The following is a 24563-nucleotide window of genomic DNA, read 5'->3' on the forward strand; positions in this document are numbered from 1 at the left end:
GGGCACTTTTACAATGTACAGAAAGGCTACTATTGTTACCAATGTTTCATCTTAAATGAACGTTGCATATAGTATACATTACAGTACTATACTGAATTTAAAATCTCTTGGTGGGTTTATTAATACAGTAGTACTTATGCTAAATTCATGACTTGCACTTTTAACATTGGACCAGAGACATTTACACGACGAGCGACAGTGGATTTAAACCACTCGTAAGTGAGCAAGTTGACTTCTTCATTTCCAATTATAGCACGTTTAATTTTGATTGAATTGTTTTCATTTCACTCATAATTGGCAAGGATTTCTGCCTTCCGTCGTAACAGGTTTTGGATTACTGTTTTTCCAACTCCAAACTGTTCGGCAACTTGACGGCAGCTGGTACCGGCTTCTAGCTGTGATATTGCTTTAGCACGTTGCTTTAGGTTAAGAAACACTTTGGGTTTGCTTTTTTTCCGCTTTCATGTTGACTTCTTTTAACTTTAAAACTGTAACTTACAGTCGTGTACATCTTTCGTTTCAACACGTTCACATCTTCCTTCAAGTTTAAGTTCCTGCTTCTTCAAGTTCAAGTTCTGGTTCATGTTGAGTATGAAGCCGTATAATGCAGAAACTGTAACTGGAAACTTCAAAGAAGCACAGACTGATAAGCGGAGATCGGTTTCTCCTACAGGTTTGTTTTTACGGATGGGAGTAAGAAAATGTGGTCTTCACAGTTAAATTATAGGGGACAAATGTTGCTCGTGACAGGTGGTCTCTCTTCAGAGGTGGTCGCTAAGGCAGGTTTTACTTTTTTATGATGCACTTTAACAGTAATGTGTATAAGACTACATGTGTACAACATGTATGTATTGTAAATAGACTGCTGCCACACAGGTTCATGCCCCTTTAAAAATATGACCCAACACAGGAACTTTGGTTTTTCAAGTGCGGTTGCGCTATATTTAATTCACAAAACAAAATAAACACAAAATAAACAAAATAAACATCTAGCTCTTTACGAGCACAAACTAACACACAGGAACACCCTGACTACAAGTGGGACAGCTAGGCCGTTTCCCCACCAAACAATAAACAAAAACCACACAGGTTTCATACCGCACACTCTTCACCTCACGACTGCCAGGAAGCAGAGCACCTCTTCTGCCTCCTCCTCCGCAGCCCTGAGCAAACTAACTGCTTTTCTTTTATACCCTGCACCTGGCTCTAATTTAATAATAAGCACCAGGTGCAGGGGATAATTAAGCAATAAAACAATTCACCAATTAAGCAAACCTATTAAACAAAAGGTGCATAGGCACATGTTTTACGCAGGGAGGAATTAACCCCCTCCCTGCTGTCTTACAGTATACATGCAAAGACTATTGAAAAAATAACTCTGGACTGTACTGTCACAGATGGTTCTGGCACGTCCCTTTTGTGCTATAAGTCATTAGATCCTTTTGCATGGAAGGCTTCAATTGCAAGGGTGTGCAGTTCTTTGATGGACCCGGATTCAGTTAAGATCTGTTTGCCCACTGATGATGGGAATGAGAATGTAGAGATGGGAACCCAGCTAACAATATTTAAGTTTTTGCAGGTATCAGGCTTTTAAAGACAAACCTGTGGTGGCTTTGACAGACTCACTGAGAGCAGAAACTGACCCAAGACTGTGACAGCTACTGGAAGCAGGCTGATCTTTGGGATGCAAATTGAACATTTGTGAAACTGCAATAAATATTGTAATGACTGTAATATATTTTAAAGAATATAAAGTCAGCAGAAATATAAAATAAATTGTTAAAACACACTATTCATAAAAAAAAATGTTATAATGTACTCTGTATTAGTCTATGAGAATATTCCATATTCCTGTTTATTCTAGTATAACAGTAGAAAAATACCAGTGAATGTGTAAGGTGAGGCTGACTTGCTGAAAGTTCCAAACCTCCCTTATCAGACAAAAGCATCCTTTTTAATTTGACTCAGAGCTTCAAACATTCCAATCCAGCAAGAACAGAATGGCAAACTCTATGGAGCACAGTTAATATGCCAGAAACAATTTAACTAAAATAGGTTTGTGGTTCTACTATAGTAAGAGAAAAAAATAAATAGAAAACTGAGATTTTAAAATAAGAAACTTAATATAATAACTTTAGTAAATGCATAAGGATGTTAGTCTGTATCAAAGTATAGCAGTCCTAGTTTTAATAGTCAAGGTTGCACTTGCTGCCAAGCAGGTGCCTAATTACAATTAATCTCTTTGGTGTAATGTCTGTTCTCTTCATTATACTATCAAAATTATTGAAAACTTGGCAGCCAAAGCGAGCATTTCATTTAAATTACAAAAGTTGAGAATCAGTTCTTATCAGGAAGGTAGCGACTTTAATTGGGATGATGTTTGTGAGCCAAAAATACAGAGGCTTTTGTATTACAAAAGAAAAAGCAACTGTTGGACAGAATTACATTTAAAAGTAAACAAGCCACAGTGCTGCAATTATTTAAGTTTTACTGCAGTAATAAACAGAGGTATTTATTTACTGTAGAGTTTACAAGTGAAAGAATTAAACGTCCATCTCAGACACACAGTAGAATTCTGGAAGGGCATTAGACCTTCAAAAGATAAGCCTTAGTCTTTGGCACCTCAAAGCAGGATTGGTGTTGGTTCTTAAAAGAGGGATTTGTTAGCCTTGAATGATAACCCATGAAAGGTGCTTTAAGAAAGACAGGAGTATGTACCTCATTATATTAAGTTAAGCTTAGTTATAAAAATTAGGGTGTATGCTTTTTTCTTGTCCGAAAAGATACCGGTTCAAGGCTCTCTTGAATCTGGCCAAAAAATGACTTCATGCAGTGAATTTGGACAAGTGCTTATAGTAGAGTTTCATATTAATTAAAAAACTAGCTTTGGCAGGTAAACAGCATGCCTGAAACCTGCTTGTGCAGGGGATTTTTTAGAAACAGAGAGAGGTCAGGCTTAGTCCAAGCATGGTACAGTTAATATGTTCATTATAGCCTGAATTTAAATGAAAATAACAGAACTGGTCACTGTATGCTTAGTGGTTTTATTCAAAGGCTCAGTGATAAACCCCTACAGTCTTTGTCTAATATTTTGTTAAAACACATCAATATGTGAAGCAAATCCAACCTATTGAGGGAAATATATTTTAAACCCGGATTGGAATGATTAAACAGAGTGGGTGTTGGAAAACATCTCTCTATATGTATTCTCAATGTCCATGTCCATATATATATATATATATATATATATATATATATATATATATATATATATATATATATTAGCTCAAAGAGCCAGCTGCCCAACGTTTCGATATGTTGTACATATCTTTCTCAAGGGAGCCTGTGTTTGAAACAAAACATTGGAGGTATTTATAGGTTTTTGACGGCATGACAACTACTTGTTATTGTTTACATTCAAATCCATGATTTATTCTTACATGATGTAATGGTGTTCTATATATTGTGGCATCATTTTTACTTCTATCTTTGAATCTGTATTAATTCTAATTAATACTACTTTATATAAACTTATATTTTTATTATATCATGCAATGCTGGCTCTGAGGATCAGTCTAGATTTGGCCTCCCCAGCGCATCAGCATGCACAACTTTTGAATGAATTTTGTTTATTTATTTAAATGTTATATATTTATTGAAGTTAATTAGTTCATTCTTTTCTGTTGAGTCCCGCTGGCATAATCGTGTTCAGTCTATTTATCCATTTACTTTCTTTTATTCTTCTATATGTCGCATTGTCTAATTTGAGCTGTTCTAATACTACAAACTTTACATCATTTATGTCATGTCCCTGACTGATGAAGTGCTGTACTATTTTTTTATAATTTTCTAATTAATGAAAGGTGGTTCTGAATTCTTTTATATAAAGTAGTTCCAGTCTCTCCAACATATTTGATTTCATCACATTTTTCACAGGCTATTCCATAAACGACATTGCTATTTTTACAGTAGGTATTCGTTTTTAGTGGATATGTGGTGTTCTTATGTTTAATTATATTTTTACTTTTGTCTATGTATTTACACACCTTACATTTACTGGTGTACATGTTCGTAGAACCTATTTTGTCAATTATTCTTTTATGTTTACTGTGAACTAAAATATCACCTAAATTAGCTTCTCTTTTGAATGCTACAACTGGGGCCTTAAGAAATACTTTTTTTAATTTTTCTGAATTATGCAGAATCCGCAAGTGTTTCCAAACTATCTTAGAAATATTGGGCAAAAGTTTAGAGTAAGTCATTACTAATGGTACTCTTTTGACCTTTTTATCTCTATTTTTATAATCTAGTAGATCATCTCTTTTTAGTTTATCCACTTTTCTTAACTCCATCTCTATAATTCTTTCTTTGTATCCTCTTTTTTTAAGATTTGTTTTTAATACATTTCTTTGTTTTACATAGTCACTTTCTTTAGAGCATATTCTTCGTATTCTTATTCCTAGACCCTTTGGGATTGCCCTTTTAGTGTGTATCGGATGTGTAGAGGACATGTGTAAATACTGGTGCATGTCAGTAGGTTTACAGAAGAGGTCAGTCTCAATTGAACCTTCTTCAAGTTTTACTATGGTATCTAAAAATTTTATTTCTTTCCTTGTCCATCGAAGGTCCACCTTAATATTACTGTCTATTTCATTTGCCATTTTATGAAACTGGAAAAGAGACTCTTCTCCATGTGTCCAAACCCCAAAAATATCATCTACAAACCGAATGTATTCTAAAGGTTCTCTTTCCGATTTTCTAAGTAATTGTTCTTCCCATTTCCCCATGTATGTACTGGCAAAATGCATTCCTAATTTAGATCCTATTGCTGTACCATCGTTTGTTTGTAATTCTTATCAACAAAATGTAAAATAACTGTTTTCTAAAACTATGTTGATCATATTCAGTACCTCTGCTGTAGGTATTGATTTATCTAGTCTATTATCTAGTGCTTTTTGACAAGCTTCTAAAGTTTCTTTACAAGGGACACTTGGGTACAAGGATTTTACATCCATGCAAAATAAAATTGTATTCTCTGGAAGGTTGTGTTTTATTGATTCAAGTCTTTTAAAAAATTGTGTTGTATCCTTAACATAGCTTGGTAATTTCTCAACGTGCGACCTAAGTTGTTTTTCTGCTATTTCAGCTATTATGTGTGTTGGATTATCATTTGTACTGACTATCATTCGCATAGGGTGATTTTCTTTGTGCATTTTAGGATTTCCTCTTGCTAGGCCTGTTCTTGCATTATGTGGCTGCATGTATTTTTTAAATTCTTTTGATATAATGCCTTTATTGTATAGTCTCTCCGCAATTTCCTAAACCTCTTTTACCGATTTATTGATCTTATTGCTTTTAACTTCTTCATATGTATCTATTATTTAATTCACATTCTACAGATTTCATATAGTCATCTCTGTTCATTATCACTATTCCTGAGCCTTTATCTGCTGGTCTTATCATTATATCATCATCATTTAACAACTCAATCATAGCTTGTTCTTCAGTATTGGTTAAATTGAGTTTACATCTTTTCTTTAGTCCTACTATTATTTCTTGTTTAACTACTTCAATATACATATCTAACCACTTATCTCTTCCATCCGGAGGAGTCCATGTGCTTGTACTATTAACCTTAATCCCATGCTCATAATTACCCTCTGAATCTGAGATATTTTCATTGAAAAAATATTCTGCTAATCTCATGCGTCTCTCCCACTCCTTTAATTCAGTGGCCAGTTTATCTTTATCGATGTATCTTTTAGTCGGTACAAACTTAAGTCATTTACTCAGTACCGCTTTTTGGGATGTGGTTAAAGTTTTACTTGATAAATTAAATACTATGTCTTCTGTCTTCTCTTTTGTGTATTTGGTACCATGTCTATTTTTGGGTCTCCTATCTTTCTGTTTTGAATATATATATATATATATGTACAAGCTGGTGTTATGTAATAAACAAACATTTCTCTCATATATACGCATATATCTGTATTGTATTTGGTAGCAAGGACCCTGTGATCTCCAGTTCACCTAATTTTTAGGGAAAGGAGGGGTGGAAGATAGTGAACCATGAGCTCACATTCAATTCATTTTGAAAAAGGAGTCACTGGTACTTTTTAGATATATTGTTCACTTAAAGATAGGAGCTGTCAAAACAGAGCAAATAATTTGATTTAATTGGATCTTCTGACATATAGTGGAAGGTAAGAACAATTTTGAATTTATATATCATTTATATTGGTGCATTGCTATAAGGTATAGGAATTATATTTTATCTTTGGAGAATGATATATTGTATGTTTTAGGATCTAGCAGTGTGATGACTATACCTGTATTGCTGTATTGAAGTATTAATGCTGTTAAAACTGTAAAGGCACTGGAAACGCCGAGATTGCCTATTAGCAGGGAACCAAAGTGGCTTGCAAGCACTCAATCCATTATTAAGCATTTAATAAACAGAAGGAGCACTATTACTGCTCTGATTCGTTAAAACATCAAATTAAATGAGTCTGTGTGATTTTCTTGATTATTAAAAGTTGTCTGGATACGTTGCAAGCCCAGTGCATGAACGATCCACTTACAGGAATTTAAACATCTCTGTCCTCCTTAAACGTCTCCCCTGAGTTTAAGAGCGTGCTCACATCAATAAAAGTACGTGCAAATCTGACGGTACACATCCTTTTGTACAAACACTACGATCTATATTTTGACAAGCATATCTTTGACATTGGTTATATGTTTTGGAGCAATTCCAAAAGGTTTAACATTTGGAAAATGTTTAAACCCTAAACTAACATCTCTAGTTTCATTTTGACTGTTTTTCACTTGAATTGTAAAACAATGCCCTTGATTATCAAAGAACTTTGCTCTCCAAGTCACCATTAACACAAGTAATGTTGCTCTGTATTTTTACTACGTGTTCTGCCATCTTGCTAGGAACCGGTTTAAAATGAGATGAATACTGAAATGGGTTATTTTTCTGGTTAAATGAATACTAAGCTCACCCAGGGAGATCTTTTCCCCTGAGCCCGCAGGCAGCAGGAAGACGAGCAGGGCAAGGCCAGAGATGAGGACACAGGGGATGAGCAGGTTCAGACCGTAATATAGAGTCCGTCTCCGCATGACCACCGTGAACGTCACGTCCGGGTACGGCTCCTTACAGCAGTCATAGAACCTCTCACTGCGCCGCCCCGGGACCTCTGAAAACACACACAGACAAGCAAATCATACGCTACGCCATGGACCTCAATGTGAAAAGAGAATTCTACTGACGTGGACAACAACTGGAATAATGTGTTGATGGAATGTAGAGCACCTCTTTGAGGTCCACGCCAAAAAAAGAACTCAATGGGAATATTCTGCGATACGTTAAGATATTGGTGTACAGATTTGTTTTGCAACCAGCACTACGGTAACTGACTTCAATGAAATTTAACTGGCATGAATCTCTGTTTTATAAAAATACACCCTACTGAGGAAGTAAAAACATACACGCCATATTTATGTATTTTGATACATAAAACTATATACTACCAGAACTTTAAATAGCTTATAAAATGTGCAAATTGTAGCATGTGGTTATACATAAATGGGTCAATCTTTGTAATAAATAGATTAATATCAAGTAGAGCTTATTTGTTAATGCGCTGTGTTTATTTAATATAGTAGATTAATATGTTTTCAGTTTGTGGAAATGGGTAGATGCACTAGCTTCACTTTTTCAGGGTCAGCCTGGGTTATACTCCCAGTCCAGACTGTGAACCTCTGATTCAGGTAGTTCATCTGTTGTCTTACCTACAAGATCCCATTCCCCGTTGGGGATATAGCCGGTTATATCAGCTTCAATCATCTGCAGATCGAGGGACCAGCCTCCATAGGTCCAAGAGCCAAACTTGAGGTCACACCTCTGCACATCGAAGGGGAACCAGCGCACGTCAATATAGCAGGAGCTCTTGAAGATACCTAGACAGGACTGCAATTAGAGCACTGCAACGAGGATAGGCTCCCATTGAAAAACACTTTAGCTTTGTAATCAGATCTAAATATGAAAGCATAAGCAGACTCTCAAATTCCCTCTGATAACCAATAACATATCATGGTCACATACATTTTTAGCATGTTTATATAACTCTGCACTTATGTATTCACTGCCTCTCTGAGATATGAGGCTTATGACAGTGTGGAGGCGACAGATCTTTTATAGACACGGCGGGGTGTCTTGTCCATTTCCCATAACTGAACTTGAACTAAACATAATAAATGTGTAGGTAACATTTCATAGATCTGGAATCCAAAATGTGACATGACCATAGTATGGCAGCCATATTAGGTTGCAGGTGAAGTTTCACAGCAGATATGAAGTTGGCATTTCAAACACTTTATAATATGAAGTGTTAAAGAATCAGGGGTGACAGGAGCCTAATTATAAGATCATACTCAGTGCATGGCGCTCTTGAACAGTTCTTCTCATTGACTTTTAAAAGTGCTTTTGCCACTTATGTTCTTGCAGTACTCTCTGTTTTCATTTTTAATTGACTTATTTTAATTGACTGCAGTAAGTGATGTTAATTGATTAATCAATTTAATGAATCAATGGATTTTAAAGCATTGTGTGGTCTGGCTGTATATGAAACTAAGTATTATTATTTTTTAAGCTGCGTATCTCTGTATCTCTGCATTAATTGATATGTTATGTTCAATTTTACTTAATTTGCTTAAAGTGATTGCAGCTAACCCAATCATGCCATCATCTCCATGTCAATGCACATTCATTTTCATGGTTCATTATATAGGTCACGTGTGTGTATTTATCTTCTTTCCATTAATCTTGAACTTCTTTGGTCATTTAACCCAGAGAGTAAAATTCACTCCTCCAACAACTAAATTCCAGTCATTAACCAACCTTTTACCCCCAAAGACACTGCTGAGGTGAAAAGACTTATGAAGTGAAATAGTAACAGACTTCCTAATAATAAGGCAAGCAAACTTCATTTAACCTAGTGTAGTACCAGATACCATGTTTTAAAATGAAAACTATGTGCACATTTGAGACACTAGAAACGCTGTGGTTATACTCATACCTAAAACCACCACCAGCAGTCATTACGACGGTTACATTTTAAACATTCATAATAAAATGAAAGACAAAACAACTCAAAAGTTTTATTCAAGCACGTCATATCAAACATCTGTACAGTCGAAACGGCGTATTTAAATGAACAATTAAACATAAAAGGGTTTATTTTCTAACTTCCCCTTATTTTTGTATATAAATTTGAAAACCTCAAACCATCAAAATGTCTGCTGTGGCAGTTCTAGCGTTAATGTCAACGTAAGCTCATGATAGGTAAGACCTATGAATAATTTTGTTAGCTGCAGCCACTTTAAGAGAGAGACATTACTAACTTGTTTTATTATTGATGATATTTAAGCAGGATGGGTTCATTGAGATGTAACCTCTAGATGTGTTCATTTTTTCCAGTGGTGTCATGCTGTACTCATAGTGTTGTGTGTTGCTGGTTCTGAAAAACTATACTACAACAGTTAATAACCTTTCTGTCTTGTCCCCTATCAATCTCAGAGTAGCACCCCCGCACCACCCCACAGTCTGTCACAACTCTAATATGGGTGCCTGTAATACAGTACAGGGCTTAGCTTTCAGCCTTTGGTGTAGCACTATTGGCACAGCAAGGGAAAACACGGCTATTTCAATGGTGTGTACAGTATGTAAATTACACAGGTAAAAAAAAAAAAGAACACAAATTAACTTCTCTGTATACAGATGTTGTAATGCTTTTTTGGACGTTTTAGCTACAGTATTTAAATAGTCTGTTACATACGTTTGTGGAGCTGCGTCAGTATTGCTATTATGTTGCTATGCTGCTGTATTATTCCTTTGTCAGTCACATTATGACAGTAGAATCTAAGGACAGCCATTTTAATATTGTAGTCAGGAAATCCAGGGACCTGGCTGTTGTACTGAGCCCAACCTGCATCTCTGACTAATCTAGCGGTGCTGTCTATTATATATTCAGACAGCCGCACAGATTGCATGATTGCAGACAACAAGTCTGAACATGTCTGCATTTCAAGGTCAAACGTAATGACTGCCTACGGGGTCAAAGCTGTATATAAACTTTAACAATTTACCTTATAGTATAAGCACGAAACCAACGAGAACATTGATACAATCCAGGGAGCTCTAAACTGCTCCGCAAATCTAGCTGTGACTCAGGTATAGGCTGATCAAAGCAACTCCTTTATCTGGTAGACACCTTTCTAACCATTTACAGTATGTGCTACAACAGTACATTTGTGAAACTGGAGCACAGTAACAGCATAATGACTTCTCCAAGCTTTAGTTTTATATTATTGAATCACACAGTCTTATAATAGAAAATTTGGAGCCATTTTGTAAATTGGTCCTCCCATAGTTTTCAATACTAAAGGGGGTATGAAACACGGATGTGGTATCTTGAATTTCCTTATAGCAGACACAGCACAAAACCTTCCACTATACATTTCCACAAAATATATACATATTTTATGAGGAATACTATATATATATATATATATATATATATATATATATATATATATATAGCGTGTAGTTCAAAAAGTGATTAAGATGGATGTTTGTCTTACCTGGAGGAAGGTATTGACAGTGCCCTGTAGAATTCACCAAGACATTGGTGTGAAAGGTGGCATCGAATCTCTCATCGGCACTGTAAACAACACAATGCTTTATCAACAAGAATTCCAGCTTACTTAACACCCCTGCTCCCCAAACCAATCTTAGATGGCTTACAGTAAGGCACTATTACAGTCACTGCTAAAGAAGAGCCATAAATCACCCCATTAGCCAGCCCTAGAAATAAATAAACACTTACTTAAGTGTCAATAAAACATTTATGTGGGTTCGTGCTCTGGTTTAAAATGAGCTGTTTAGTTTGTACAAACTGTGGCAGCTCCAGCATTCTCATTCGTAGTATGGGTGTGCTATGGAACCCAACAAATGATCTTTTAAACAAGAATCATTCATCACTCAAGGGATACCTTAACAAAAATGGCTTGGATTCTCCCATTTTTTATGTAAAAACTAGCGCAATGTGTCGGGCACAGACCAGATGGAGGTTTATATACTTGTTTACTGTACTGAAAGAGAACGGGGCTCCTACACTTCCCAGGCTGTAAAGGAAACAACATCTTTCACCAGTACAGAGAAGATGAGAGGCCAGTGGGAACCATCTACAGATCTACCTTGGACCTCTTCTCTTTTCTGGATGAAATGTGATGAGACACATTTACCTGTTATACAGAAGGATGTCTGGTTTCCAGATTTGCCCGTCTGGAAATCGAACCTTTTTCACTCCTGGATATTCAGATATGTTCCACTGAAGATAGTAATCCTGCCAGTACTGCACACAGAGGACAGAAGAATGAAATGACTTGTATAGAACATACTTCATACCCCAAAATAACAGCAGCAACAGCCTAATTCTAAGAGTAGCTATACAAAATGGATTTTATGTATTAATCTACTATTTACAGCGTAGGCTACATGTCTTGCGGTGACAGAAACAATAATTTAAAAAAATATATCATTATATTAGTTTTCATATTTTTTTCAAAGTCAAAAATGTGCAGACGGGGCACTAAAAGTTATTTATGTTGCTTTATATTATTTTTTTTTTAACAAAAATCACACAAATCACTTTTAATGTTAGTGCACATATAAAACATGCAAACAATTGTTATTTTATTTATTCCTACTTAACAGAAATTAAATAACTAAATCTAAATTGAATAGAAATCAAACTTTTGAAAAAAGTATATATGTTTTTAGACATATTCATCGTCTTCCTCATCGGTCGGGAGTCCAGCATCTCAGACGAGCTTTAAGGAAGGCGAATGTGTATGTTTTTTTAAATTATTATTACTCCTATTTTTGCTCACTCCTATTAAAAATATTAAAATGTATAAAACTAATGTAAAACTATACAGTATTATAAAAACATGACAAAGATAAAAATGCCTATTCCTAAACATAGTTCCACTGAAATTTTAATTTCTACCAAAAACAACATTTCACAGGGTACAATGAGGATAAAAGATGAAGTTCAGTTTTGTAAAATCTCTAAGTTTCTAATCTGCAAAGCATCTGTGAGATAAGAATAAATAGAGCTCAAAAGGCCCTTTGTAGCAGGAAAGGGCAAGAAATTGCATTATGTAGACCAATGAATCAAAAATGACATGCTGAAATGTTTTACGGCGCAATCCCTGTGAAACTCTGCACGCCAAGAGTAGAGTAGTGGTTAGGGCTCTGGACTCTTGACCGGAGGGTTGTGGGTTCAATCCCCAGTGGGGGACACTGCTGTTGTACCCTTGAGCAAGGTACTTTACCGAGATTGCTCCAGTAAAAACCCAACTGTATAAATGGGTAATTGTATGTAAAAATAATGTGATATCTGTATAATGTGAAATAATGTATAATGTGATATCTTGTAACAATTGTAAGTCGCCCTGGATAAGGACGTCTGCTAAGAAATAAATAATAATAATAATAATAATAATAATCTGGAAATGACTCCCAGCACTTAGGATCTGGTCTGCTCATATGAAAACAACTGCTGTTAACTGATCCAAACACTGGCATGGATGTTAGTGCTTAGCAGGGCCCTGGGCTTATAATGTTAAACCAAGGAAAACTTTACAGATAGTGGTCCAAGTTGCTGTTGTATTCTATATACTATTGCATTCATAGTTGAAGCACTTTTTTAAAACCAAGAAAACAAATCTTACGGGATGTAATTAGTATAGGATAGCCAATTCCAGATTATTGGGAACAATAAGTATCTAGTCATACCTTACGATATGCGAAGCATGAGGTAGGGATATGCTGGTGACCAAATATTATACCTAATAGCCTGGAAGCAAGGGTTCTCATTGAGGGGCTGTGTTTGGGAAGAAAGTTTCACGGAAGGAGCCTCCTCAAAAGAGTGTTAACAAAAAATAAATGACTTTATAACAATTCTTATGGTGAGCTAGTCAGTGTTTCATGATTGGTTCTTTTTTACAAGGGGCAAAAGTCTACAATATATTATTCAAGATGGTATGTAAAAGGCTTTGCGGGAAACCATTTGTTATTTTAAAGCAATTTGAGGGATGGAATAAAGATAAAACACAAAATATAATTTCTATTGTATAAAAGAAGTTCAAACTCACATTGTTAATCGTGGTATTGTGACTAAAATGTATACTGTTAGAGCTGGCTTAGCTAAACTACCCTGGATTTGAGCACAAATCCTAAGGGAGTGTGCTTATTGTATGCAAAAGCTGTCATCACTTAACATTTTTTTTAAAAGTGCAAACACCAACTTCCATTTTTCAGCTCACAGTGACCTTTTCTTTGAAAAGTTTCGTTTGAAAAAATGCATTTCCATAATGCACTGGCTTTCCACTGGTGAGAAGCCAAGAGGACTCCAGACTGCTGGCTGCAACAGGGTGCACTTGGACCAGGCTCAGTAAATTAAGAATGAGGCCTACAGTTGGAAATGAAATGCCTCCGATCTGAGAGGCCTTGGATTAGACTGCTGAAAATTAACATGAATAACCTTCCAGGAGACTGCAAACTACACCAGGTAAAATAAAGTTCTGAGTTCCCATGCCTTAGCTTGAAGAAATATGTTACATCTGCACTTCCTAGGTCATTACACCTCCGCAGTGTCTTCGGGGTCAATGTTACTGACTGAAAGCTTGTCAGTAAAACCAGCTGGTTGTTTTAGGTCAGATAAAAATCTATTAAAGGTGTGTGGCCAAGGAAGTGAAATATAATCTAACAGCATGGCTGGCAAAAATATATATTTTTTTTATTAATCCCATTCTTACACATGGAAGTATTGCAAGATGTAATTCCTGTGTGCCCCACATCAGACCCCCGAATAAACACGCCAAGCAATACCACAATTATGCAAGGATCTTAGACCCAAATCAGAATCTACTACCAGCCATTCACATGCAGCTTCTGCTGAGATTAAAATGTTATCATTAAGTTTAAGCAGCAGTTACAGTGTTGTATTTTCTGTAATTTTACAGCATAGAAGAATATCCTATAGGATTCTTGCAGACCGTTTTATAAGCCACATGAACTGACCCGATTTAACAGTGCGGTCAGGATATCAGATCGCCTGTCTTATAAATGGTTGTATTGCAGTGAAAGATTCATTTGGTAATGTTTGAATCAATGACCAAGCAGTTTATGGATTTGTTGATTAGCCTGTTAAGTAGAGTAGACGTGTAAAACAATACATATGATGCAATAAACTGGTTACATTAAGACACTCAGTGTAGGGTTGCCACCTGTCCAGTGGCTTACTCTAATCTACATATTAAAAAATAATTACAGTGCCTTGCGAAAGTATTCAGCCCCCTTGAACTTTGCGACCTTTTGCCACATTTCAGGCTTCAAACATAAAGATATGAAACTGTAATTTTTTGTGAAGAATCAACAACATGTGGGACACAATCATGAAGTGGAACAAAATTTATTGGATATTTCAAACTTTTTTAACAAATAAAAAACTGAAAAATTGGGCGTGCAAAATTATTCAGCCCCTTTACTTTCAGTGCAGCAAACTCTCTCCAGAAGTTCAGTGAGGATCTCTGAATGATCCAATGTTGACCTAAATGACTAATGATGATAAATAGAATCCACCTGTGTGTAATCAAGTCTCCGTATAAATGCACCTGCACTGTGATAGTCTCAGAGGTCCGTTTAAAGCGCAGAGAGCATCATGAAGAACAAGGAACACACCAGGCCCGAGATACTGTTGTGGAGAAGTTTAAAGCCGGATTTGGATACAAAAAGATTTCCCAAGCTTTAAACATCCCAAGGAGCACTGTGCAAGCGATAATATTGAAATGGAAGGAGTATCAGACCACTGCAAATCTACCAAGACCTGGCCGTACCTCTAAACTTTCAGCTCATACAAGGAGAAGACTGATCAGAGATGCAGCCAAGAGGCCCATGATCACTCTGGATGAACTGCAGAGATCTACAGCTGAGGTGGGAGACTCTGTCCATAGGACAACAATCAGTCGTATACTGCACAAATCTGGCCTTTATGGAAGAGTGGCAAGAAGAAAGCCATTTCTTAAAGATATCCATAAAAAGTGTTGTTTACAGTTTGCCACAAGCCACCTGGGAGACACAAGAAGAAGAAGGTGCTCTGGTTAGATGAAACCAAAATTGAACTTTTTGGCAACAATGCAAAACGTTATGTTTGGCGTAAAAGCAACACAGCTCATCACCCTGAACACACCATCCCCACTGTCAAACATGGTGGTGGCAGCATCATGGTTTGGGCCTGCTTTTCATCAGCAGGGACAGGGAAGATGGTTAAAATTGATGGGAAGATGGATGGAGCCAAATACAGGACCATTCTGGAAGAAAACCTGATGGAGTCTGCAAAAGACCTGAGACTGGGACGGAGATTTGTCTTCCAACAAGACAATGATCCAAAACATAAAGCAAAATCTACAATGGAATGGTTCACAAATAAACATATCCAGGTGTTAGAATGGCCAAGTCAAAGTCCAGAACTGAATCCAATCGAGAATCTGTGGAAAGAACTGAAAACTGCTGTTCACAAATGCTCTCCATCCAACCTCACTGAGCTCGAGCTGTTTTGCAAGGAGGAATGGGCAAAAATTTCAGTCTCTCGATGTGCAAAACTGATAGAGACATACCCCAAGCGACTTACAGCTGTAATCGCAGCAAAAGGTGGCGCTACAAAGTATTAACTTAAGGGGGCTGAATAATTTTGCACGCCCAATTTTTCAGTTTTTTATTTGTTAAAAAAGTTTGAAATATCCAATAAATTTCGTTCCACTTCATGATTGTGTCCCACTTGTTGTTGATTCTTCACAAAAAATTACAGTTTCATATCTTTATGTTTGAAGCCTGAAATGTGGCAAAAGGTCGCAAAGTTCAAGGGGGCCGAATACTTTCGCAAGGCACTGTAGCATTACAGTTTTTTTTAAGGACCTGTCTGGCAGTTTTCTCTTGGCAGGAAGCATTTTAATTTAATAAAAATGTATATGAAAATGAATATAATGATAATTATTTTTAATATCTAGATTCTAGAGATGGAGTAATCGTGTAGTATAGTTTTCAGGACAGTTCACATTAGTTCCCTGTCAGAGCAGTTTTGTCTTGGTACTGCTTTCTCCCACTCCCTGTTTTAATATACAGGTAGTACGACTCAAAAAACATATATGAATTGTAGTGTGACATTGTAACCACTTTAACTAATTCAGGGATTGTTTGAATGCTGATATCTGACATGTTTTCTCAGTGCCTCAGTAAGGAAGGAAAAAAAATCATTACCATTTTAATCAAACTAAACAAATGATTAGTCACAGAAAATCATACACAGCATGCAAAAATACATTTTACATTACTGTTGTATGAAAGTAACAGAAATAAAACTCGCAAGAAAAAAATATGTTATAAGCAACTCATGTACAAACTTATATTATCAGAACATGAATGTTAAAATATGCCCCTGTTAAGCCGTTTTTCATTAAAGCAAATTAAAAGTGTGTCTTTCAAAACTACACATTTGAGACCTATATAATGAAAGGCAGTGCATAACAGATAAGATTAATGTAATTATGTTGCTGGGTGAATATGGCTAAACATATGGGGGGCTTGGTATCCAGGGTGTGTGGATAATGACTTTTTAAATTGATGATTACTTACCAGCTGTAACCAGACATTAGTTGTTAAAACTTGATTCTTCTCATCCTGTAAAACAAATGAATAAATTGGCTGAAGATTTTAGTGGGGTGTCAATGGAGTACTAAAGGAGTGAAGCTTAGATTTGACATCACCTTTTGACCTGTCCTTTAACAGAACTGCAGCCTCTAAATCTTATATCCTAGAACACTGTATTAGTGCCTGTCAGTTATTGATAATACACTTTGACTAATACACTTGGATTGATTAATGACATAAGCACACCCATGTGCCTCTCTCAATAATCAGTTTCTGCCATCCTGACTATCCACTGCAACTAACTCAAATGTAATTACATTTAGTCAGTATGAGACTGCAAAGTACTGAGAAGAAACCAGCTGGAGATAAATTATTTGTCAGTAATATCCTTTTCTAGGCTGTGGACTTTCCAAGTGATAACCAGTAATAAACTAAACAGAGACATTTACACGTTTATAAAGGTTCTGGGACAGGTCACATGATGGACAATGTGGTGCACTAAAATGAACAGTAGGATGTGTCACTGAAGCCTAGCAATGCTGAGTGGTTCTGAGTGGGGTGGGGTTATTGGGTCTGTTTTATGGTACAGACTGTTCCACGGGTTGACTAATGTTTATGCATATCGAGTACAGCAGAGGCATTGTCTGGGCCATGGTTACTTCTTCGGGGTATGGGTGATGTTAGTGCTCATAGCTGTGGATGCCAGTCCTGCATTTCAAGGGGAGAAGGCAGCCACCAAACACTCAAAGAATCGGGGGAGGCCAGGTGAGCAGGGTGGACAAAGCTGCACACTACCTCTCCAGCAAGGGAACTGTCTGCAAATATTCTGTTGGCAACTGCTAGATGAGTTTGTTTGAGGGTTAAATAAGTTCAAGTGCAGGGATCGATAGGAGAGGCAGGCTCCCATGATCACCTGAAAAGCCTATGCTTGTGAGGTTTATATTTCCCAGAAAACTGAGCCTCCACCCTTCAGTCAGCTGTGTGGTGGTGGTTCTTGTCATAAACACCCCCTCTAATATTATTGAGCAGCCCACCACCTCTTGTCCAACTGGTAAGCTTTATTCTATCAGCTGCAACCAGGATCTGAACCAGAGAGATGCCTTTACTGGATGAGCCACAGGGGACCCTATCAATTCTTTCTTTCTGTCATCATTCAGCTAGCTTTCTGGCAGGACAGATTGCTCCAAGAGCAAGACCACGGATCAAATGACTGCAGCTTTCCAAAATACTTCAACATAACACAGCTGTTCTTCATAAATTATTAGTTGCCTTTCTTAATGCCTGTTAGTGTCGAAAAGGATTCAGTCAAAAAACCCAAATATGTATGTTGTGTGCAGCTGTAGGTGCAATATCTATATGTGCATGAGATCTTAACTCCTTTCTAGAATGCTGATAACTGCCTTCAAGTGTTCAATTAAAATGCCAATATTGTATATATCTCCTGGAGTTAAAAAAAAAAACATGCTGAAAAATACACTCCGAGGAAGTGTTCAGGCTCTGAATATTAGAATATGGTAATCAAAGGCTGACTCAGCACAGTAAGAACTCTACTATCGCTTGCAAAACTAATCTCTCAACTCTATGGGACTTCATCATCTAGCCCTGCCTGTTCAAACTAACACATCCCCACATTAGAAGTATTGTTTAAGAACTAGGAAAAGCGTGATACAAGGGACCTTACATTTTGATGAGACTGGACAGCATTGAGATGCCAAAAACATGATCAAACTGCTGTATCTTATTAAGTTAACTGACATGTTTTATGTGTTTCTGCTTTGGAAGATTATAACTGCAAGATCATATTACAAATTGTGCAAACAAAAAATAAATAATAATGTTAGCAACTTTAGTCATTGTGTTGTTAAAATATGACTACTGGATCCTATGGAGGAAAGGGCTGTTCGATAATGCTGTACTGTTCAGAGGCTTTTCAAGAAGGTAACATATTGGAAACATAAAGCTGAACATCTAAATTTGGTACTGCAGGTATTTTTAAAACCTCAATCACGAAGCCAATAAAAACACCAGCTTTCAAAACATTCCAGTTTATCTTACTTAGCCATAAGTGTTGTCTTGTGCATGGTAGAGTACCAACTAATACGAATTCTAAAGACATGGATAACAGCATTAGCTATGCATGATTTATATAAAGTTAATATGTACAGTTGACCTTGCCTCATGGATTAAGAGTGTCATTTATTTAGCTCAGTGCTCCACTTTACAGCATTGTAGCCATAGTTAAGAGACTGTGGTATCTATTTCAGCCTTATAACAAAAATGCAAGTGGCAGTGGAATGGAATTGTGGGGCAATTCGAATGACCTTCTAACCTGTTTAACAGTAGAAAGGAAAGCCTTGTGTGTGACAGGGGAGCACTGTATTTCACTGATTCCATTTTGTAATAATAATCACTGTTGTCATTGACTTTACTTACCACATCCATTATCTGCATTAGGCTAAGACTGAAGGAGACGGTTAAAGCATGGGAGTCATTTGCCACAGGTCTCTCAAGAGGGTTGTAATTCTTCATCAGCTCCTTGTACAGTTTCCTCTGATACTCTCCTTGAATGGAAACTGGAGGACAATTAACAGAAAATGAGTGAGAGTGATACAGGTTTTCAAGGTAGCAGAATCTGGTCCTGTTTTTACAGTCGTTCAGGGTCACTCTGGCCCTTCTTTATTTACCAGCATTCCAGTATACAGCATGTGTCGTGTGATTTATCCAACTATGCATATTATTAATGGACAAGCTCATAACTCTCCAGTAAGCGCATCATTTTTCATGATTTGGTAGATACTACTTTTTTTTCTCTGATTAATTATAAAGGCCAAAAAAGATTAGTTCTGAGGTGAATGCCTATGTTGGGGAAAAAAATGTTTAGTTTTTTTTATTTATTTATTTATTTTTACATAAATGGCAGCTAACAAAGTATAATAAAAAATCTGAGTTATAAAAAAAAAATATTACAATTTTAACAAATGAAGCAATTGATCAAGAAATCCTGTCAGAACAACTTATTCATGAGGAAACAACCACGTTTATGTTGGAGAGCTGTCATTTAAACTTGAAAAGCTTTTAACAGACGGAACCCATATGAGCTACAAGTAGGGCTTCTGATTTTCGGTTTTAACCGATAAAAATGATAAAACACCCACCAGTACAGACCATTGGGAAGAAGCAGAGGTATTAAATAAGCTACAGGAGCTCAAACATCTGGACCAGATGAAATGTATACCAGAGTGCTTAAGGAAAGGTGTAGAAATATGTAGTCCACTGGCTACTATCATGACAAAATCTATAGAAACAAATGAGGTTCCTGTTAACTGGAAGCTTACAAAAGTTGTGCCAATATTTAAAAAGGGAGATACAACAGACCCATGTAATTACAGACCTGCAAAATGCAAACTGAGGAAAGCAATATCAAGAGGTAATCGTGAAGACTATTTGTACATCAACAATGTTCTGTAATAGGAGATATCCATCATCGATTCAGAAAAGGGAGGTTGTACTTAAATAACCTACTTCACTTTTCTGAGTTCTTATGATATAATTGACCTTGATTTTCAAAAATCCCCACACAAAAAGACTGAAACTTAAATTAAAATCATCAGGAATATCTGTAATTGGACAAATAACTGGTTTAAAAAAATGGAAAGCAAATACTTTGCAGATGACAGAAAAATAGCAGGAGTAGTGGACTCAGAAACAACAGCGCAGATAATTCAAAGGGAGAATTCAGCTATTTGTGAGACTGTTAAGGGAGGGCAGTGGCTGGTTCCTATAAGTGGAAAGGACCTTGATGTGTCACATCCTTAGGAAACAAATCTTTTTACAAATCTGGAGGGTGTGGTGTCCTAAAAAAGAGGGACCATCATTTGCAAACTTTGTTCGACTTGTTCGTATTAAGCCATTGTTGAGCATGCAGACAAAGCACCCGTTTGCAGTTACAATCAGAAGCTCCCCAGTCTTCCCTAGTGAGTTGCAATGTTTATGAATCCTGGGGTAGCCGTGGCTCTCTGTTCTGCAGTCTGCTTCCTTCCTAGTGTTGATCTGTGCTGAGCACTGCCTGCTCCCACTGAGCTATTCTGTGTGATCTTGCTTCTTTGATGTCTGCATTTCTGCAGGGCAGCCAGAACTGTAGTGCGGTTTTGTTTTATTAACTGGGTTTTTGCTCTAATCTGCAATATTCTTTAAAGTTTTAAATATACAGAGTGGCAATACATATTGCATTAGCTGACATTTCACACTAATTCAACATTTTTTTAATGCTGGAATAGTTTTTAAGCATGGTAGGTAATGATATGTACAGAAACAATGAGATAATTATAGAGGACACACATCGTTTAATATTATTAAACAGGTGAGAAATGAAATGTTGTTCAGTGTAGACAAAACTAGTCTGTACCCCTTTTAGAGAGCTCCTGACAAGCTGATATTCATGTAAAAACCAGAACAATATCAAACTTGCTTGGTAAATAGGGCACAGTAGTTCACATTTTCAATAATATAGAAACTAATTTCGATTTCACTATTATTTATTTTACTCCTGTTTTTCTCCCCAATTTAGAAAGTTCGCTGCTCACTGCTGCAACAACCAGCTCAGGAGAACTGAAGGTCAGCTTGCAACCCGCGCCAAGCCTGTCACCTCTTACACCCAGGTCGACAGTAGATGTTGACACACTAAGTCCAGTCCTGCAGGTGTCCATTTGAGCTCATAGGGGTGCCTGGCCAGTAGGGTCTGCTGAAGCCTTTCTAACCTAAAGCAGCACCTGAGTCAATGTTTCACAATGTTTTTTTTTAAAAAAGAGATATTTCCATTTTATGCTAAAAGGAGTTTCGGTTACTGGGTCCCCAAGTGGCTCATCTGGTAGAAGCGCAGCCACGTGGTGCGCAGGGTGAGTCACACTGCTCAGGTTCACATCCTGGTTGTGCAAAGTCCCTGGTCTTCGCTGGGGATTCCGAAGGGAGCATCCCATTGGCTCTGGCACTCCCGTGGGTTAGGGAGGCAAAACCGGCAGGGGCTGTTTCTCCTCATCGCCCCAGAGAGAACCCTGCTGGCCAGGCACCCAGTGAGCTAAAGCAGACACCTGCAGGGCTGGCATTTTTCTCCAGAGGTCGTTAGCTCGCTGACATCCGCTCTCGAGTTCCTGGGTGTAAAAGAGGAAGCTGGCTCGGTCATGGGATCGGTGGACGCCCACCGAAGCTTTGGTTCTCCTGAGCTGTGTGGGGAATTGCTGCGGTGAGGGGAAAGAATGATTGGACATTCCAAATAGGAGAGAAAAAGGGGTGGAAAATAAATAAAAATGAAATAAAAAAAGAATTATAAAATGAATACATTTTGAAGAAATATACATGTGATAGGCAACATAATTTGTACAAGGAGCACAAAAGGAACTCCCTGTTACAGGCTGCAGAGAGGTGAATTGGGTATAGCCAGAAAAGATACACAAGAGCCCAGTACATATCCACCAGGCATGGGTCTGATTCCTAATTACTTAACATGACCACATCATGTATGAATACACACTACCAGGGAGCAATGCGGGAACTGAATTTTAATCCAGACTGTTTGGGATCCCAAATACATGCCAAAATCTCAGAAATTGTCTTCAGTTGTCTTCAGTTTCAACAACAGTAACCTATGACCGTCTCCCTCTAGAGGCCATATCATGCATCGACATCTTTTCTTATACACTGGTGCACTACCCACCACAAACCTCCGCGTTTGTCTGCAAGTATAATAGACGTTTTTTGCGCTGGACACTCATTTCTATGCATCATGCAAATGACACTGATGAGAGCACTATGGGGTAACTCAAAGTGTAGCATAGGATCAGTAGTCCCAAAACAGCACAAACATATAGAGAGTCTAATCTGGACGCACGCTAATAGAGTTCCCAATATCATTTACACTCAGCTCCAAAATAAGTAGCAGTGAATTCGTATTATAAGATTTACTTTCAATAAGTGACTGCTAATCGTGGTTGGGGCCATGTAGAGCGCTAAAATTTTAGGATTTTAATAAATAAATAAATAAATACATTGCTGGGTATTTTAAAATATTTTGGGGAATTTCGTTTTTAAAGTGAATGTCAGAAACGCAGTTTTGTTAAGCACTTTTGAAACCCATGCCGTATGAACAGGACACGATAGTGTTCATTTTTATTTTTGGTGTCAGTGTAAAAATAGTACTACCCATACTTTAAAACATTACAGACTACTTTTTGTTTTTAAGTACTAGCACAATAATAATAATAATAATAATAAGAAGAAGAAGAAGAAGAAGAAGAAGAAGAAGAAGAAGAAGAAGAAGAAGAAGAAGAAGAAGAAGAAGAACGTACTGATTGAAATAGAACACACAATCGAGGCTTGGTAGCCTACCTGTTTTTGTTTTGGATTTCGAATGATAAAACAGGAGAAAAGAGTACTGCACCGTAGACAGTTAGTAAACTCGGGACTACTGGGAAGAACGATGCCACAAAACAACCATCACTGTACACTTACCAACAATCGACACTGTTACGGATAGTCTAAGGCAGGGAAGGAGTGGACTGCATCTTCAATTATCAACATAACTACTGTACATCCATTATAGTTTGGTTTTGATAATACAGAATAGTCTTAAATAAAATAAAACCAAATCACCACGTCAACCCAACTACCTGTAGAGACTACCTGAGGAACAGGACGCAGGTTCAATGACTTACAATAACTGGTAAGAAAATATTTATGCCCAATGGACCTGCTGTGAATAAAGAAAAAGTTATGGGCATTTTACTTAATTTAAATAAACGCAGGAGAGTCTAAACACATAAACCACTTACCATTCACCAAACAGAGGATACCAATTACTGATAGGTTCAAATCCGGAGTCCACATTGTTAAAAATAAATATAAATGATATCTTCTTCCTCTGAAGTTATAATCCCGTATCCAGACCTCTGCGTTTTAAATAAAGTCTCGGTCAAAAAGGCATTATTATGGAGCTAGCCAGGTAAAATCTGCTAGTCTGTCATCAGATTCACTTTTGTGTTCGTGAGTGTGCTTGTGTGAGCGCCGTTTTGAGGTCCAATAAAGCCGAGACGAGACAAGGAAATCGAGAGTGAGGTAAAGATGGACAGAGAGTATTCCCCACACCTTCCTTCAAACGTTCAAAAAAGAGACAGCGGTGGTACGACCATATGTTTTTGAACACAACAGAGACGTCCGTCTTCTCTGGCAAAATATGGTAATTATTGTACAGATTAAATACAGTTAGAACTCTAGACAATGAAAATATACTTTTTTATTATTATTATTATTACAAAACCAAATCGAAAGAGAAATAGGTCTTCTCAGTCACACTGCTATCAAGCCTGCTGCCACAAATAAAAAACCGACACCACACAAGCAGAGTAGACGACATTAACCCCTGCGTCACCACATTCCTCCTCCCCTCCCCACGGAGAAAGCAATCCCCAATCCAAATCAAGCGCACTTCACCCCAGCGCTGAACCCTCATATTCCTGGCAGTTATGTTGATCGGGCCACCTAGCTGTTTTCTGCCCCTGTTTTTTGTTACTGTGCAGTGTTTTTTTTAACGTTGTCTGGCCAGAATACAGACTTTTTGGAATACCAGACAACCTCAAAAAACGCACATAAACATGGTGTAAGCATAGGTTAAAACAAAAGAGGAGTTCAATTATTTAAATATATTTGTGCACAAAACAAAGTGATCTAAAATGGGGTCAACACTATCAAAATATGAGCAATGACATTAGCTACCTTAATTAAAGAGCATCACCAT

The 24563-nt window shown here is 37.2% G+C and overlaps 1 protein-coding gene across 1 annotated transcript in view; it reads right to left on the reverse strand.

Annotated features, from left to right (window-relative positions):
• The window catches only part of LOC117429659 (neuronal acetylcholine receptor subunit alpha-7-like), a 37907-nt gene extending 13761 nt beyond the window's left edge, over positions 1–24146 (reverse strand). Inside the window, exons 1-7 of the mRNA XM_034049434.3 lie at positions 23602–24146; positions 19211–19350; positions 16763–16807; positions 11308–11417; positions 10645–10724; positions 7795–7962; positions 7005–7199 (exon numbers count right to left, since the gene is read on the reverse strand). Coding sequence (XP_033905325.1) covers positions 7005–7199; positions 7795–7962; positions 10645–10724; positions 11308–11417; positions 16763–16807; positions 19211–19350; positions 23602–23656 — 793 coding nt within the window. The 5' untranslated portion in view covers positions 23657–24146. The remainder of the gene's footprint in view (positions 1–7004; positions 7200–7794; positions 7963–10644; positions 10725–11307; positions 11418–16762; positions 16808–19210; positions 19351–23601) is intronic.
• Between the last annotated feature and the right edge of the window lie 417 nt (positions 24147–24563).

Source organism: Acipenser ruthenus, chromosome 24 (assembly GCF_902713425.1).
Source record: "Acipenser ruthenus chromosome 24, fAciRut3.2 maternal haplotype, whole genome shotgun sequence".
Taxonomy (NCBI): Eukaryota; Metazoa; Chordata; class Actinopteri; order Acipenseriformes; family Acipenseridae; genus Acipenser; species Acipenser ruthenus.